This window comes from Lathamus discolor, chromosome 1 (genome assembly GCF_037157495.1).
Source record: "Lathamus discolor isolate bLatDis1 chromosome 1, bLatDis1.hap1, whole genome shotgun sequence".
NCBI classification, from domain to species: Eukaryota; Metazoa; Chordata; class Aves; order Psittaciformes; family Psittacidae; genus Lathamus; species Lathamus discolor.
The window spans coordinates 8595332-8614264 of NC_088884.1; the positions used below are offsets into that span (position 1 = coordinate 8595332).

At 38.2% G+C, this 18933-nt stretch overlaps 1 protein-coding gene across 3 annotated transcripts in view; it reads right to left on the reverse strand.

Annotated features, from left to right (window-relative positions):
• Positions 1-3734: 3734 nt before the first annotated feature.
• The window catches only part of MON2 (MON2 homolog, regulator of endosome-to-Golgi trafficking), a 75780-nt gene continuing 60581 nt past the window's right edge, over positions 3735-18933 (reverse strand). For all 3 annotated transcript variants that reach the window (XM_065684783.1, XM_065684722.1, XM_065684641.1), the window contains 6 exons: positions 18246-18436; positions 10252-10312; positions 8834-8957; positions 8086-8293; positions 6694-6776; positions 3735-4848 (listed from right to left, as the gene is read on the reverse strand). In XM_065684783.1, coding sequence (XP_065540855.1) covers positions 4685-4848; positions 6694-6776; positions 8086-8293; positions 8834-8957; positions 10252-10312; positions 18246-18436 — 831 coding nt within the window. In that variant the 3' untranslated portion in view covers positions 3735-4684. The remainder of the gene's footprint in view (positions 4849-6693; positions 6777-8085; positions 8294-8833; positions 8958-10251; positions 10313-18245; positions 18437-18933) is intronic.

The following is an 18933-nucleotide window of genomic DNA, read 5'->3' on the forward strand; positions in this document are numbered from 1 at the left end:
TTAGTGGTAAAAGTTCATCATAGGACTGTTCTCTAGAGCTCAGGCAACATTCATGACTGGAAATAATTGACTGCTTTCTTGCTAAATAAAGAAAAAACCCCAAACCAAACCAACACTTATCTTCAAATTTAGCTAAAAACCAGACCAAAACAAAACAAAAATCAAGGAGAAACCAGCAACTACCTGGTTACAATGAATTCTTGCTTATGTGCGCAGCTCATGAAGTCCTTCTGATCTGAACAGTAACACAAAGGAATCTCAAAGAAACAAGGAATTCTATAGTGCTACATTAGGAACAAGTGAAAACGGTCTCGAAGTCCAAAGGAATAGCACATAAACCTTTTCAACAGACAGATGACATTCATGCTTCAGTTGGGCTTTTTTTTATCTCATTGCTGACACAGGTGTCAAGCAGTAACAATTCACTCTGCTTCCCCGATAAATGTTTAGTCTCCCACTAGACATCCACTTATACAGGATAAATAACTACTACAGGAGCCATAACTGCTTGCATAAACAAAAGTGTTAACTTCATGGACCTCGTTTTCATGGCCCAATGCCTAAAGAAATAGGACTTATGAAAAATTTATTCTGTATGATTGTAGAAGCTAACTTTATAAACTGCAAATATTAATATTTTTACTCTATTCCTATATAGTTATTTCACCCATAGTAAATTTCCAAAATACTATTTTCAAGAAAAATAAACATAAAATACCTGTATGGACAATATTAAGAACAAGGCTAAAAATGCATGTTACAATTTGTTTAGGGTGAAAAAGAGAACAGAAGAACCCCAACTAGAATTGCTGGTTCACATTTTGTTACAGTGAGCAAGGTCTCAATTTAGTTCATACGAATAGCAGGGCATATGAAGCGAACTGTAGATTCAGATCTACATTCTTTTGTCAGAACAAGTAAAGCTTCAAAAACAAAGGGAGAAGAATGTTATGAGTACAGTGGCACAGAGACATTCATGGCCAGGCTGGATGTGGTTCTGAGCAACCTGATCTAGCTGAAGATGTCCCTGCTCATTGCAGGGTGGTTGGACCAGATGACCATTAAAGGTCTCTTCCAATCCAAACTATTCTATGATTCTATACAGAGGTACTATAGAAAAATGCTTCTGTCTCAACCACGATATGAAATTATTCTGTTTTTTCTTGCATTATCATGAAGTCAAAACCAAACCAAACCAAAAAACCCAGCCAACTGGAAAAGAGAAGAGGGTGACAGCAGAATTCACTGCTTTATGTAAGGACACAGCTGGAACACCCTAGCATTGTCACCATGCAATCAGAAAATATCTTGCCTGAAGAGTTCAAGCCCGGTTATGTGAAGGTCTGCTGTTTGGCAAGAAGAAACAACTCAACCTGAATGAAAACACCCATGTGCAGGATATGATAGCAAGCTACTGAAGTTTCACAGACATGCTCCTGTTTGGTCTTGCAAATAACTTTGACCATGTATTTCATGTAGCTTAACGTCCAGTAAAGTTCCACAGATCATCAGTAAATCTGGTGGGGAAGCAGGCACATGTACAAGGGAACAAATGGATGTCCAGTTAAATAAGCATCTCTGATGATAAGCAAGTAACTACTGTACGTTACTTCTAAGAATTAAGACTTATAAAAAGTTCCCAGCTTGAGGCATCTGTTCCTTTTCCTTAAATCAGAGTTACTATGGAATCTTATATCTTTGTGTACATTAAGGCAATGGCCACTGCACTGAGACACAGAAGTTTCCCCAGTAATTCAAATTCTTGATAGGAATCTTCTAATAATCTGTAAGACCCTCACATTTTCTCTTTGGATTTCCAATGGACATCTTTTTTAAAGTTGGAGAGAAGAAAAAAAGTGAAGGTTGTGGTTACCTTCAGTAAGTTTATCTTTTAGCTTCCAGCTGACTTATTTCCATACAGTCAGATGTATCTATTTTCCAGCTGACGTCAGTGACACAATGCAGACCCCAAGTCTGAAAATGCCCATGTGTTTTAATTCTCCTAACTAAGCAACTCTACAGACTTGAAAAGAAGTTGGACACAGGCCTACTCAGTAGGTAGCATTAAATTAAATTTCTTCAGGAGCAACATCTACCTCACTAGAAACGTGTAAAAATGTGAAATTTAAATATTAAAAAATGCTGTTTGCATCGAAGAGGCTGATATTTAAATGCTGGACAGGAAAGCACAGAATAGGGAGTAATTCTTATTGACAGACAAAATTAGACAACAAAAAAACCTCTTTTCTAAACTAAATAGCTTTGTTTTTAGTTCTCAGACTATACAAAATACCAGTAAGCAGTTTGAGTATGGTCAACCACAGTTTGTGTGTCCAAAACATGCCTCAAATAGCAGGTATTAGTTTGTAATTAAGAGGAAAGGAAGGAGAATTAGCTCATTGTTAGTTTATTTCAAAACTCTTTGAAGATTAATATCCACAGGTGGTAGTCTGAGCAATGAAGTCAGGAAGACTTACACACCCCCATTTAAAATACAGATACTGCTGAAGATTTGCTTCACTGGACAGAATGCACCTGTGTTAGCACTGAAAAACCAGTTAGAAACTAATCAGAAACACACTCACCCAGGTCGATACACCTCTTTCCAAAAATCCTGGTTAAGATAATACATTCTAAACCAAATTAATACCCTTCTTGCCAGTCCTACACTTTGTTTCTTTAATTACTTCATAGACCTTGACTTTCTTCCACTAATTAGGAGAGCACTTGCCAGGTTTTCATTTTCAGAGTACAGATGATGCTGTTATCTGTATGTGGGACCCAGTTCTGCCATATACTGGAATTGTTCCTCCAAAGCTATTATTTGACATAAATTCTATTAATGGGAAGGATTTGTTTCCTTAATGTAAACTGTGTTCTCTAAAAACTACCCCACCATTGATGATTAAGTTCCATGCAATTTTGGTCACAGAGAAAAGTGGAAGATCTTGAAGCCTCTTTAACATTGACGGTACTCCAGAACAGAAAGCTTTTAAGAAGGACCATAAACTGCAGCCTTCTGGGAGCAAGCTATTCAAAGGTGGGCTTGTATCACACTATTCCATAGGGTAATTTTAACCCTGACCACTTCATCCCACCTTCAACTTGAAGCTCCTACAACTTTTTTATCTATTCACATGTACCAATGTCCCTTTAGCCAGGAAAGTGTAAAGCAAACAGATAATAATACCATTTCTTAGGCATGATAATCTCTTTTAATATCTACAAAAGACTTTAAGGAACAAAAACCTAAAGGTATGCTCTGAAATTCTGAAATCCATAGAAAGGCACCTGTCTTCTTTACATTCGGCCTTTGTGCTTTCACATCACAGATTAAAAATATGTGAATACAGATGAAACATTATTGAAATCATAATTAAATTAGAATTTAAGTGCTAAGTCACAGACTTTAAAACCAATACTATTAAAAGTGGTTTGCTTCGACTGTGCATTACGTGGAAGTGAAACATTTACATTTACTTAATGACAAACTTTACTGCACTTCTAAATGAGTAACTATCTTCAAAAATACACTTCTCATGGTTTTGTATCAGACACAGTTTATAATTAAAAGATTAGAACAACTTTTGGGGGTTGAAAAGACATTACAAAACAAAGCACTTAAAAATATTGAACAAAATATTACAGCCAAGTATTTCAGATATTTGAAATCACCTTTCCTGGGTCACGAGTCAAAGACTGATACTTGCGCCAAGAAGGTCAAGAGAGGCTGACAAACTTCAAATAAGGTTTATTTTCTTAAAGCAAGGCTGCAACTCCAAAAATAGTTAAGAGTTGAGTAGAACAAATGTCTTGGAAACAAATATATTCTGAAGTGAGGTATGGTAGTGTTGAAGTGCTACAGTGGGTTTCTGCGTATTCAAACTTACTTCAGCTCAACTACTGTGAAGTTTGAGATCGGCAGACTACTGACTGCTTCCTTTGTCATATGACCCTTAGGTAGATGTCCGATGGCCACAGAGAAGATACATTCAATTAAGCAAAAGAACTAACAGCATGATCAGATATGAACGAGCATATCTGGCAAATTAGAAGGCAAACTGTAAGGAAAAATGCAAGCATACAACTTATTCATAATAAACACGTTTTAGAGCATTTAACATTATCAACATTTTAAAAATAATTTAAATAATAAATGCAACTATTTTAATACAGAACTGTACCATTTATTATACACACAAGTATATCAGTTCCCTTTGTTTACAAAGGCTGGTTACAGATATATGGAATGTTACAGTACTATCTTGCATAAAATTTTAGTACAATTCGTACTTCAAAAAAAGGGTGCAAAACACCAGCCTAATAAATCTGACTGCATTGAAATATTTTTAATTACATCATGAACACATACACAACAAGCTGTACATAAGCCCACTTTTCAATCACCACTTCAAGATACTGTAGCAAGTACATTAGGTTATAAATGATTCCAACTATTCAGTTAAATTTATTAAAGGTTTGCACTGCTACTCACTCTGGAACCTTTGAGATATAGCCTGTATTCATGAATTACTGAGCTCTTGTTAGTACAGTTAAAAGGCAGTCAGCACTGGTTGCCAAAGTACTGGTCACAAGAGATTTCCTCAGAGAAACTTCACCCAGGAACAAACATTTTTGGATACCTTTTTTTCTCCTTCAAGAATAAAAAAGTAGTCTTATGGGGTCAAGACGCTCCATTCTGTACCTTGGATGCTGGTGGATGCATGAAGTCCTTAAAGGGAACCAGTGCCTCTTTCAGAGCAGAACGCACTTCCGAGGAGGAGCAGGTGATACATTCTGCTAAGGTTGGGTACAAGGCAATAACTTGTGCCCACGTATTAGCGTCAACTGCAAGGAAGACAGTAACAGACTGAATCACATATTACTGTCCAAATTCTTACAGCAGATTTTTCCAATACCTGTATAAATAAGGGCACATTCAGCTATCTAAATATAGGTACCTAGTGTTACAGAGATGCTACGACATCTGTAACAGGGCTCTCAGATATGATGTAGGATTTTTGCAGGAGAGCCATACTCTTTGTGCAGCAGCAGCTGGAAGCCAGATGGGATGTCCGTAAAATGGTGCTACACACCTGTATTTCTACATGAGTCATGCACTGTGTTTTCTGGATGAAGAACTGACAAACTGAAGCTAATACTTTTATTAAATCTGTAATACACGTACGTTTTCTGCCTGCTTTTCTCAGCTATTGACAGAAAATTGGATGCACATTTTGCTTTTGGAAACTTGTCAGCAATGAGGCTTTCTATTAATTTCAAATCATTCCAGATTACAAGAGCTACAGCAGGCAGAAGGAGAAACCCTGGACCAAGACACAAAAATATCCATGGTAAAGTTTGTTAGCCTAACAAGTGAAAGCAAATATTGTAGCACATATCCTATTTATTAGGTCACTTCCTTCCTTACCTGAACAAACCCCTGATTTCAGACAGTGTTAATTTTATTTAAAGAAATTATTAAAAGCTACAAGTGGGAGTAAAGTGATTCTGTAATTTGCCCAGTGGTTCCCTTCATGAGAAACTACATAGGAGGTTTGGCAATCACTGCCGTGTATGGACAGGTGAAGAATTTCTCATTGCAGGAGGAGGGATGTGGGGAACAGTCCAGCCGAGTTGGCTATTCTACCCCTCTAAGAGAAAGGACCACCAAAGTAGCTCTTCAGTTGCCTTCAGGGCAAAAGCCAAAAGGCTTTACGCATTCTGGCATAGTCCTGTCCTCAGCTTTTTTTCCATCAACCTTGAAAACCACATGATCATAAACCTGTCTGCTCGGTGATGCTTCAGGCCAGCACTGCCTCTTTCAGGAAACCCACCTGCATGTGTTTTTTTGGAAAGGCTGGTTGGTTGGTTGGTTTGAGGACTGAAAGGCTTTTCTGTTCCTCATAGTATCAAAAGCAGGGAGGTAAAGGGAGAGTTGTATATGCAAGTCTGTCAAAGTTTCAGAGTCCAACACAGCTGTTTTAACAAAGACACCTGACTAAGTTTTATGGTGGGAACTCTATGCACACAGCGGGTCAGCTTACAGAAGGAACAGGATGTATGACTATAAATGAAATTGAGGCGTTCCATTTAAATCAGCCCTTTAAATACATCTGTCAACCATTTACTTTGACATCAGTGAGCTAAGGTATCTTTCTTAATACAGGTGACAGGAGGTACTACAGCAGAAAGAGGGAAAGCAAGACCATGAGTTCAAAGTATCTTAACTGCCTGCCCAGGCTTTTAACATGTATACCACCCCTTTAATTGCAAAGTGCAGCTATACCAAAGTGATCCATAGTGACCTATAATGGTGTTATGAGAAGAAAAAGGGATCTAGCAAGACTAAGTATATTTAAGAATTCTGTTAACATTGTATAGAAGGTTTTTTGTTTGTTTTCAGAAGACACCAAGCTCTATCTAAGAAAAGACACTGAGAATTGAAGCTTTCAATTTTATTAAACACATCTTAGGACCTTATACTTTTATGTATACTGGAAAAACTCTGTGGTCTTTCTTTCTTCAGTCTATCTGAAGAATTGCATATACACAGAATTGCAAAATACCAACTCTTACAGATTAGACTTCTCCTTCGTATTTGTGTGAAAATTACTACAGGAAAGCATAAATGGCTTTGTGGCAGATAACACATTACCTGGTTTAGAATCACGCTGTTTAACTGTAACTTACCATTTTCAGGTTGCGTTTTTTTAAGTGAATCAATGAGAGTGCTGACAGCTTTTAAAACAAATATGATTTCTGTTACTTGTTGCCTACAAAGGGAAAAATGCAGTCAATTACTTATTTTTGTCTCAAGAATAAAAGTTTTCTGTGAAACCTACACAACATTAAAAAAACCCCACATAATGGAAACAGCAGCAATAAATCCTACCAAAAAAAAGGATACTTGGAGATTAAGGTTCTAATTTGTCTTTAAGTTTCCCATCACCACTGCTGTTGCCTCAGCTAGGATAGGATAAATTTGATACTGGAAACTAATGGAATTCACATCTCAATCTGAAAATGCTCACATACATAATTAACTGTAACATGAAAATAATCCATTTCATAATCCATGATCAAAAATCTTTAGAAGTGAAATTTCGGAAAGTTCCCATTTTAAAGGATTCCCTCATACTTTGTTCAATTTTTCTATTTCAAGAATACTCCATCCCTGAATGCTCCATCCCTGGCAGCATTCAAGGCCAGGTTGGACGAAGCCCTGGGTGGGATGGTTTAGTGTGAGGTGTCCCTGCCCATAGCAAGGGGGATGGAACTAGACATGGAACTGCTGGAACAAGTCCAGAGGAAGCCACGAGGATGATCAGGGGACTGAAGCACCTCCCGTATGAAGACAGGCTGAGGAAGTTGGGGCTGTTCAGCCTGGAGAAGAGAAGGCTGCGTGGGGACCTCAGAGCAGCCTTCCAGTACCTGAAGGGGGCCTATAGGGATGCTGGGCAGGGACTCTTTGTCAGGGACTGTAGTGACAGGACAAGGGGTAACGGGTTAAAACTTACACAGGGGAAGTTCAGATTGGATATAAGGAGGAAATTCTTTCCTGTTAGGGTGGTGAGGCACTGGAATGGGTGGCCCAGGGAGGCTGTGAGTGCTCCATCCCTGGCAGTGTTCAAGGCCAGGTTGGATGAAGCCTTGAGTGGGATGGTTTAGTGTGAGGTGTCCCTGCCCATGGCAGGGGGGTTGGAACTTGATGATCTTGAGGTCCTTTCCAACCCTAACTATTCTGTGATTCTATGATTATATGAATAAAGGAAAATCAGATTTCAGAAATGTTATGTTACAGATATTAAAACATTGTTTCAGTAACTGAATGTTAATTAGTCACATTCTTGTTGTCTACGTAACAGAACTGAACATGACCATTATTATTTAAAGCTTTTTCAACCAGAAATTGGTATCAACATTTTCTTTGAAATATCTTTGCCACAAACACTTCCCTGCCTTTAAGCTTTACCATCCCCCACACACACAATATCATTTTCGATGACTGAGTGATATTCTGAACACAGCCTTCTTCTCAAAGTACTGGTAATACCTTTCATTTCCTAAAGACAGGGTACATACCGTGGAAGAGGACATTTGCCACTCAATCTCTCATCTTCTATGTAGCGATGCAATACATCCTGTGACCTTTTCAAGAGCACAGAGAGCGCCATTCTAGAGATGTAGCCTTCCTGAGGAGTTGTGACTTTATTACTGAATGAAAACTGGAGCAGTGTTTCAAAACACACCTTGGAAAACTCCTCTCTCATTCGAATGTCTATTTCGGCTTCTGTAAGAGTAAAATGCCATATTTAATTGTGCAGTGTGCATGCCAATAAACCAATCAAAATGCAACATGTAGTGTATTATATTTTGCAAAAAGGTTACCACTCCTCTAGTATTAAGCAAGATTAACAGCGAGTGATAAGAACACACACTAAGAATACATTCTAAGAATGTATTGCTGTGACACTGCAATCACAGCAGTTCCAAAAATAAAAGATAAAATATGCAACACATTCAGAAATGTGTCACCTACTTGACATTGCTTTAATAACGAAATGCAGGAAATCAGTTCAAAAAAACCCCAGCAACCCCAGTTCTACATCATAATATTTGGTACTGCACAATCCAAAACAAAAAAGAACCTGCAAGGAATGCTCAGCAACTTCCATGAAATATAGTTTATAAAAACAAGCTGGATATCAGACAGTCTGTACTGAATGCATGCCATGGAACTTCAAGTCTTTATCAGGATAAGTACTCTTAACATTTTCATTACTTTCTCGTAGATTTAAGTGCTTTATCTTTTGTTATTCACGTACCATACCTGTAAAGGAGGATGACTGAGAATGTATTGAGCCTTTATTGAGCATAGTCATTATCTGACCAACAAATTCCTTAGGAATAAAATTAGCATATGGCAGTATCTCTGTGCTGATAAGCTGCACCACCTAGAAATAAATTACATGTATTTATATTGGTTTTCTGAATATTAAAGTTGTAATTCTAGAATGAAGAATACAGAAACATTAAACAAGAGACATGCCTAATGAAACTTCGTAACTTCCAGTGCTAGCTTTTAAAATTTGCAGATGTCTCCAAAAACTATGCTCTTGCATGTAGCATTAAAATTGATGCAATAAACCTTCTCCCCCCACCACGTTTGTCAGAATTTCTGAAGCAGTTTTAATTCAGATTTCCACTGACATTTGAAGTATATTCCTCAAACTGAATTTATGGTTTTGAAAAGAGAATATCTAACATTGGGAATCTCCCTTTCCCTCCACCCGATTCAATATCCTCACTATGACATTAACACATATATCACACGCTTACAATGTGACATCTGCAAAGCAGAACAAGTGAGTTAATTAGCTTGAGGCAATGCATATTAACTGAAATGCTTTCTATCCTTGTCTTGATGCTCCCATCCAGGAACAAAGTGGGCTTACATCTCCATAAATTAATGCATTAGACCTCAGAGTTCTGCTCACTGCAGGCAGAACTGCTCCTGCTTTTCATCCAGAAATCTCTGTGTCCCAGCTGTCACTCTGGTGAGATGATATGTGATCAAACCCACACATACTGCCATGTCTTCTCTGCAACTCCTTCCCCTTTGTACCCCTACTCTCTGGTCTGCCTCATCTCTGTCCTGGAATGAAAGGGGACCAGTCCCTCTTCATTCAAGTATCATCTTCTCTTAATTCTCTTCCACCCCATCCAACCAAAAATGATCTCTTTTACAATTATAGAAGTCTCCATACTGAACAAACAGGACATCGTTTCTTCATTTACGCACAAGCTCCTCAGTATTGAAAGCACATCTGGAGGGCAACAATGTCATTGCTGACTGAATGTCCCCCTCAACACAGAAAGCACTCTGAGCTTCCTCCATAGTTTACCATTACCTGTGTAACTGCTTGGCAGTACCATAGTGAGAATCAGGTAATGGGTTGGAGGCAGAAATACATTCTGGTTTAGCCACTTTATACCATTTTGAACTCAAGTGGACAAGAAGTAGTTTTTGGTATGCTGCTTTTTGCATAACCCCGAAGCAGCTGAATTCTGAGTTTATGAATTTCTTGTCTTATTTTCAAAAAGGAAACAGTATCACAGAGAAAACACCGAATGGGTAAAACAATTGTTTTAAAACAATTACTAAAATAATTATTTCAGAACCAAATGCAGTCTGTGAATGTTACTATCTCATTATGTTGGACAGGATGTTTGTTACAGTCTCCTTACCTCAACATCAATGCTCTCATTCTTCTGAAATTCTTGAACTGAGAGATTATAAGGAGGTGTACTAAAAATAAACATACTGTGTTATACTTCCAGATTACAACATGCGTAAGGAGATAAGTATGGGAAAATGCATTACATTTTAAAGTTACTGCATACATCTAATTGGTACTACTTGGTAATGATTAACATTTTTAGAGTAATATCTGATGAATAATGAGGATAAAAATGATTCAAAGTAAAAAGGAGTAAAATACTAAAATAAAATAGTTACAACTGATGGACCTGATTAAGGACTTGCATCACCAACACCACTTGTCATATGCATCTCAAAGTAATCTCTCTTGTATGTGCAAAAATCACAATAACTGTTTAGATGAGTCTGAGCCTACATCAGTGTTTTTAGTTTTGGATCAGACATGGGCTTTTCAAGTTAAACTTTTAGACATCCCCATATATAAACCCTGGTTCATGTCTCAATGTAAAGAACGTAAATGGGGAGGCTGAAGGAACATATAATGAAAATATGACGGTGTAGTCACTTTGTACTCTTCCCTAGGTATCCCCTAATCCAACAGAAATAGCAGATAGGTCTAGATATGTGTCTGTTCTGACCTAGTTACGCTGTTCTCATTTTTCTCAGTGCAGAAGTTCGAATCCTTGTGCCCGTGTCTCTCTGAAATTTAAAGACAGTTGCAAAACCACTGGCTTGCGGGTTAGTTTCTCCAGAGTGTCTGATTTGCACTGAAGATAACATATTACTAGAGCTAATGGAATAACCAGTGGCATTAACAACAAAAATCAGAGAGAAGGCACTTCATAGTGTCAGTATAATTTCATATATTAAATTCTTTCCTTTTCATATACTCTTTTTATAACAACTATGTAACATCTTCGAGCTGAGGATCAATTTGGAAATTTGTCCACTTGAATGGTTAGAGATATTGGAATTAAATTAGAATTAACTTGCTGCTACTGTGTATGCTTTTGTGTTATCATGCATCTTAAAATAGATGATAGTGTGGTTTTTTTCTCCAGAGAAACCATTTGACTAAGTGCACGGGATGGTCACTATTGAAAAGGAGGAAAATGATAGGGTCAATCTACCACAACATTCCCTGCCTAATTTATGTCAGAATAGGCAGATGCAAGGGAATAAAACTCTGGACTGACAAAAGAACCAAGCTGTTCTGTAAACAGCAGAACCTGTGCAGTACTGTAGTGACAAGCACCCTTTCCCTTATTTCCAAACTCCCTCTCCAGCCCCCAGCTTTTCCTCCACCCCATGTTGTGTTGTCATCTCCCACAGGCAGGAAACAACAGACATGTGAACTAAGCACATGCTCACTAGCAAGGCAGCTGCCAAATATATGACTGTGGACCTGTGCCAGCCTTGTCCTCATAAGGGTACTCATCTGGGCCTATCTTCTCCATCCTACTGCAAATTTTAAGGGAAGGTCTATAAACTTTGGAGGCTTCTAAATCTCATTAAAATCTGGTCAGTTTAGCTAGCAGTTCTGTTTGGTTTGCTATCCCATATATAACCCTATATATTGCTGACCAAGACAAACAAGGTTTTTCCAAGATCGGCTTTTTTCTCCCCCATCTTCTGGGTGAGACACCTGCAGTTCATTCTGCACACCTACAGCTGATTTTCAGTATTGACAATTATGGCAGTATGTATCAATGTTCCTGCTTATAAAATAAATGTATCCCCCTTCCTCAAAAAGACTTTATGTAGATAACTTCACAACTGTCACTCCAGTGTTACATGTATGACTAGAAAAACCTAAAGAAGAAAATACAAAATACTGTATTTATTATTGGTTTGTGTGTTAGGCATTGAGAAACTTGGAGTTACCTGTTGAAAACAATAAAATATGAAGTAGCTGTTCAGTCAATACCCTTCGTAACACATAAAGAAGTTACCTGTGCAACGCCTTTAGTAATGTAAACTATTATGATGCATGTGAAGGCAGGTCACGTTGAAATACATGGGAAGCTTTCATTCTGACATTTCCTAATTTGCAACTGACTGTCCTTCTGAGCTGAGGTGTTCTTTAAAGAGGTGTTAAGACCTCTCTGTCCAGTCATCCAGATCTGATCTGCCACATATGCTACAGATCATGCTACATACTTGTTCATGTAGCAAATTACTCCCAAGTAAATAATTTTTGTAACGTGTCTATATGAAAGGGTCGGAGCAATCCCAGGCACAGCTACAGATTGGGCAAAGAAGAGATTCAGAGTGGCCCTGCAGAGAAGGACTTGGGGGTGCTGGTCAATGAGAAAATGAACAGGAGCTGGCTGCAGTGTGCGCTTGCAGCCCAGAAAGCCAGCCGTATCCTGGGCTGCATCAAAAGGAGCGTGACCAGCAGGTCGAAGGAGGTGATCCTGCCCCTCTACTCTGCTCTTGTGAGACCTCACCTGGAGCATTGTGTGCAGTTCTGGTGTCCTCAACATAAAAAGGACATGGAACCGCTGGAACAAGTCCAGAGGAGGCCATGAGGATGATCAGGGAGTGGAGCACCTCCCGTATGAAGACAGGCTGAGGAAGTTGGGGCTGTTCAGCCTGGAGAAGAGAAGGCTGCGTGGGGACCTCATAGCAGCCTGCCAGTATCTGAAGGGGGCTTATAAGGATGCTGGGGAGGGACTCTTCATCAGGGACTGTAGTAACAGGACAAGGGGTAATGGGTTAAAACTTAAACAGGGGAAGTTTAGATTGGATATAACGAGGAAATTCTTTCCTGTTAGGGTGGTGAGGCACTGGAATAGGTTGCCCAGGGAAGCTATGAATGCTCCATCCCTGGCAGTGTTCAAGGCCAGGTTGGACGAAGCCTTGGGTGAGATGGTTTAGTGTGAGGTGTCCCTGCCCATGGAAGGGGGGGTTGGAACTGGATGATCTTGAGGTCCTTTCCAACCCTAACTATTCTATGATTCTATGAAATACCTACCTAGAGACCAAAAGCTTTGCTGGTCAGATGCTGTACAGCCACACTGTACAAGAAGGATCAAGAGCTGGGGAAGCTAAGAAGCAGAATGATGCAGTGTGCTCCTATGTGCAGGCTTTCCTAGGTATAGAGCTCCCAACCGCTGCCCAATGTCTAGGGAGGGCTTTAGAGCATAGCAACAAAGAGCTAACAGCCACCCAGAGGCCTGCTGCACACAGCAACACTCTGCTCTGAAGCATCTTTTTGGAGAGTATTGATTTAATTCCCTCATGTGAGCACAGACTTCTGCTCTAGTAAATTATATATACACACACATTTGTTGGATTTTATTTTCTATAATGGCTTGACATGCTTCCATAAAAGCCTCTGGGAAAGAAGAATGATATGAAATAATAAACAGACCAGCCCCTTACTAGAAGACAATTTTGTGTAAATTAAGTTACATGAAATATATTAATTTTTAAATGTCATTTTGATTTATAATAGAACCCAAGCTTATTGAGCCTGCTCAGCTGCAGCATGCTTTAAGAAAGAAAAAAAACCACAGTCTGAAACTTCTTATTGCTTGGAAGTTGTTAATGCTCTATGACAGTAACATTTTCATTACCTGGGCTCTCTTTACTATATCTGATTTTTTTTGACGTACAAAGCCACAGAGACCATTTCTGCTGTGCTTTGTACTTTTTAAACATCAGTGGGCACCCCCTCTCATTCAGCCCCATAGCTGGCTTACAATCTTGTTCCTGTCCAAAAGACAGAGGCAAGACCATGCAGAGGAAATTCACTATTCAAAACACAGAGATTCACAGAGTTTCTAACCACAGTGATCACTTGCCTAACTAATGCCAACCCAGTTTCACTGGTGGAAGCAATATTAGGCTATTTACACATGCAATTTCTAGGCCCACAGTGATTAGAATTACAAGTTAGACTGATGTTTAAAGTGTTGATAAAAATATTTAGAACATCAGTGAAATAGTTTTATCTTTCTACTCTCTCCTCAGCCAGGGAGAAACTTGGAGAACGTGCATACAAAAATGAGACAATATGCACTGGGATGTTTTAATGAACAAAGCTAAAGGGAAAAGCTAGCCAAATCTGTTATGCGGTGTTGCTAGGAGTACTAACTGCAATCAGACATTAAGAAGTTTTACAGAGATGCAGATGTTTCACATTTAGAACCATCCCAGAAGTGCTGTCAGCTTTGAAGAATAAAGGTTTGAAGAGCTGATAAAAAAGGAAGATATTTACCCAGCTTTGCATGAAGCCTGGACAGATAATAGCACAGAACATGTGGAATATTAAATAGTGGCAAGTGTGGAGTATGAAAAGGTATATAGGGGTGAAGGAAAAAAAAATAAAAAAAATGTATCTTTGTGACAAAACATTTCCCTTTCCTTGAAGGAGAGCGCTTAAGAAAAATTACAGAATGCCAGCATAAGAGAGTAAATTTTCAGTTTTAACTGTATTCAGGTGTAACTGAATATACCTAACTGTATTCCTGTCACAACAGGTGACATATTGGATAATGGTAAAAAGCCAGATAATGGAGTAATGCTGTTACTGTCTCACCAACAGCCTTTTAAGGTGTTTCTGAATTGTGTTTTCCAAAGTCTTCACGCTCCAGAACCGTTTCAATCCATGCTGGCCTTCAGTGGAGCAGCCAGACTGGTACACTTCTGTACCTGACTTAATAAACCCCCAGTCCTGCACGGCGTATCTGCAAGTTGGAAAGCCACCACGGGTGACTGACTCACAGTTGCAGTAAGCCACAGTTACAGCCAGCAGGGTCACTAAACCTAAGTCAAGTTTACAAGTCACTAATGTCTCATCTTCTCATCTGTGGCTTGGTGATTTGGTTTTGGCGATATAGACAAAAAAAAAACCCCAAGTACCATCAAAAGCTTTAAAAACCACTACTCATCGTTAATACAAATAAATCAGGGAACACACCAAAACCCCCTGTCTTTGTATCACCTAGCTGGCCTAAAATAAAGGATCAACATGGACAGTTGGAAAGTACATTCCCATTGCCTTCTCCTGTAATCTGAAGGCTGACATGCACCTCAACTCTGCAATAAATTTTAGCTGCTACTTTCAAAACAGTGGATAAATTCTCCCAAATTACTCTGGAATGAGACACCACTGTGATTAACATACATTTTCTATTAGAAGTCTTAATTTAGTTTACTTGGAAATGGAACAATTACAAGTGTAAGAGACTGACTAGACCGCAATTACAATCCACTAGAAGACAAAAAGACACAATTTAGTAAATTTTAACACAAAAGAGAAAGGTTGTCCTATATGCCAAGGCTAGTTTCAAACAGTCTTGCACAGAACTGCAGGACTTAACCAAAGGAAATCAGGTAAGAACTACCTCAACATGGGGAACTTCCACAGCTATCTCTAGAGCCCTCCTTGCATCACGGTGAGACACATACACTTAAGGAGCATTGTGGGGAGGAGGAGGAGGAGGAAGAGGATGAAGGAGAAATGACTGCTATTACTAATTGTCTTGGCTACTGGCATGAGGCAGACATATGCCCTTGTTAGTTTGAACATTTTCCAGCACCACAAGGCTCTGGCTGATAGAGGGAACAGAAAGGCTGCCTATCCTAAAGCTACTAAGGGATAGGGCCCTAATTGTAAGTAGGAGAACCATGCACTTGGGAAGATTGATATTTAGAAGAAGATGGACATTAGTGGGTGCAAAAAGCTCCAGAGCAAGCCGAAACTCGATGTTCACTAGCCACAGAATGTACAACTATGTGAGAAAAAAATCATCTACTCATAACAAGCTGGGAAAGAGTAATGATAATGGCCACTAACTATAATAACAGGCCAAATCATCCTGTGTTAGCCATATGGTTCTAGAAACCACCAGCCTATTTTTAATATTTGAAATTCTTTCAAACCTTAAAGCTTCTAAGTGAGAGAACAAGAAAGTTTCGTATCAATTTTCTGAGAAAAACATTTTGAATTCTGAATAAAACACTGATCCCTAAAAACACATTTTGCATGTAAAATTATAGAATACACTCTGGTCTCTAAAGAGGCAAAACCACACTTAAGTGTAGAGAGAAGTTTTAGGGCATCATAAATATTCACAGGAGTACTATTTTTCCTTTACCTCCAGAGAACATTCACCCATGTATGACAGCTGGCAAAAGCTATTAGAATTGATGGCAACAGTGATTGTTTCTAGCAAGCAACACATTAAGATGTAATTTCTATGGTTGGAACAATTTTCAAGAAAAGTATAAATCACTCACTGTAAATTAAGAAAAACAGACAACATATTTGGCCAAAAAGGTCATGCAGATGATAGCAGATTATCTTGAATTACACTGAAGATCAGTGATAATCTTACTTCCCTGGATTTATAAATGATTAATACCCCAAAACTGTAGCAGTGCCAGAGTGGGTAAGCTAATAATATGCAAAATGGCTATGTTTCATCTATTTTGTGGATATTTAGGAATAATTCATTTACAGCAAAAAGTAGTACAAACAAAACCAAACAAGATCCTGCAAAGATTATTTTAAATGGAAGAAACAGTGAAGCATCAAACAAGAGCTTGGATGATTAAAGTGTCTTTTAAGTAGTCTTGATGAGCTTTTTTATTTTAAATTCCTCCTATTTAATAATACATTTCCTTCTCTGAAGTAAATGCAAAACAAGAGAAAAGTTTTTCGTTCAGTTGTCATGTAACCCCACTGATGAAATTCCAAAGTCATTCATTATTACAAACATTTTCACTAACGGGTGTACCTCTCAAATTAAGTTTCATTGGTATTTATTTTTTGGCTGTTTTGGGCAACCTGGTATTTACTTACCATTAGTAAATACAGCTGTGTTTGGTTGCTGATTTTTGTGGTTTTGAAAGCTATACACACACAAATACACAGCTTGTTAGTGGTAGGTACAGAACCCTACTGTTTTCTATTAAAGATTAATTTGCTACTGAAATCAGCATACATACAGAAAATCGGGGAATTAACTTCTTCATATACTACATTGTCCTTCAATGTGAAGATACTACTACATATACTTAAACTGCTCCTAAAAGATCCTTACACATACCTCTCCTAAGCAATCTTCTACAATACCTGACCTTCTGTACAATAAAAGGTTTCCTTAATGTCTTAGATAATTTCTACTGTACTGAAATCCATTTTTACCCATTCTCAAGGGACAATAAAAATTCTTCTCGAGTGATCTTTTACCATATTGTTAAGACTTATCATGCCTTCCTAATGATACATTCTTTTAGTTGAACAAGCATATATCAGATTGTCTAAGTCTCTGATTGTTATTGTTTTTCACTTCTGGACTTTCTCAGCCTCCCAACATCTACAGTGTTCCATTCTTGAGAGATGAGGCATGTACCTACACACCTGCCTGTCTGTCTCGTCATGAATCTGACTATTTAGCTACACTTTCCACCAAGTATTATAAAGAAAGCTTGGTTAATTATTAAGGTGCAGTCAAATTATCTTGTGTAGAAACAAATGCAAGGAAACTATAGACTTCTAAGCGAACAGCAATGTAAAAAGTAATTTCAAAATTCACAGTAAATGGAATATTTCAAGATGAAGCTCAAGAGAAATACTTTCAGTTTCTGGTGTACACCTTAAATAAAAAAATATATTGTTGCAATTTTGTTTAGAACAAATAAAGGAACAAATCTAGTACACATCAGTTAACTTTTCAAAGTAACTTCCTTAGGAATCTATACAGAATTCCTTGGCCTGGTCAGAAAAGCTATGGCTTGTATTCTGAGGTTAACTGAGCTCTTTCTTGCTCTGAAATTTTACCTTTTGAATGAAGCTTTTCCTACTTCCTAAAAATGTACTTTTTTGAAGCAGACGGACTGGTTACCTTTTTTCCTTCCTTCATTTAATTAAGTTTCAAATCTCAAATATCTCTAAAGATAAGGCTGTTTTTTTCTAAACTCTATTGACTCATTTATTGAACAAATGACTTAGAGGGATTTTCTAGGAGAGGGGAAAAAAAAAAAAGAGAAAGGAAATTGTTTTTACCTTTTGGTGAACAAAAAGTCTTCAAACGTGTTCGCCAGCTCTGGCCACATACTGTCAAATTTTCCAGAAGAAGCATGCTGCCTTGCAACAGGTAGTCCAATAGAGAGAACTTTGAGAAGAGAGGAAACAGCTAGCTTCCATGTGCTCTCAGAAGGACACGAGTATTTCAGACTGAGAGGTATTCTCAGTGTCTGCAAAATTGAAGTTAGAACAAAATTTAGAGTTGCTCAGACAAATCTAACAATATGGCAGGTTTCTGCAGATCTTGGCAGACACTGTCAAAGATGATAGTGCACATCCCCGTCTTCTCTGCTGTATACGAGATGCTCTTTTTTAAATATAATTATAAAGATGGTTTACCATATACTGTCTGGCTACAGCACAGGTCTGCTGCCAACTATGATGTTAGAAGTCAAAGTCGATTCATTACCAATTACACAATGAAATTACATACTAATTTTATTTTTCTGTACTGCCATCCACCATTTCTGCTAAGCCTGACAAATGGGCTTTCCTAGCATCTAGCAGATTGCAGGCAGTTTGTTAGCATGAGTGTATTCTGAAGAGTTGCATTCCTAGAAAGCTATCCCAAGTGCTTCCACAATAAAAAAAAGAAGCCTCATTTAAATTGAAGTTCTTCCTAATACATAAAAGTTGAACTGTATACATAACCACTGCAAGACACCTG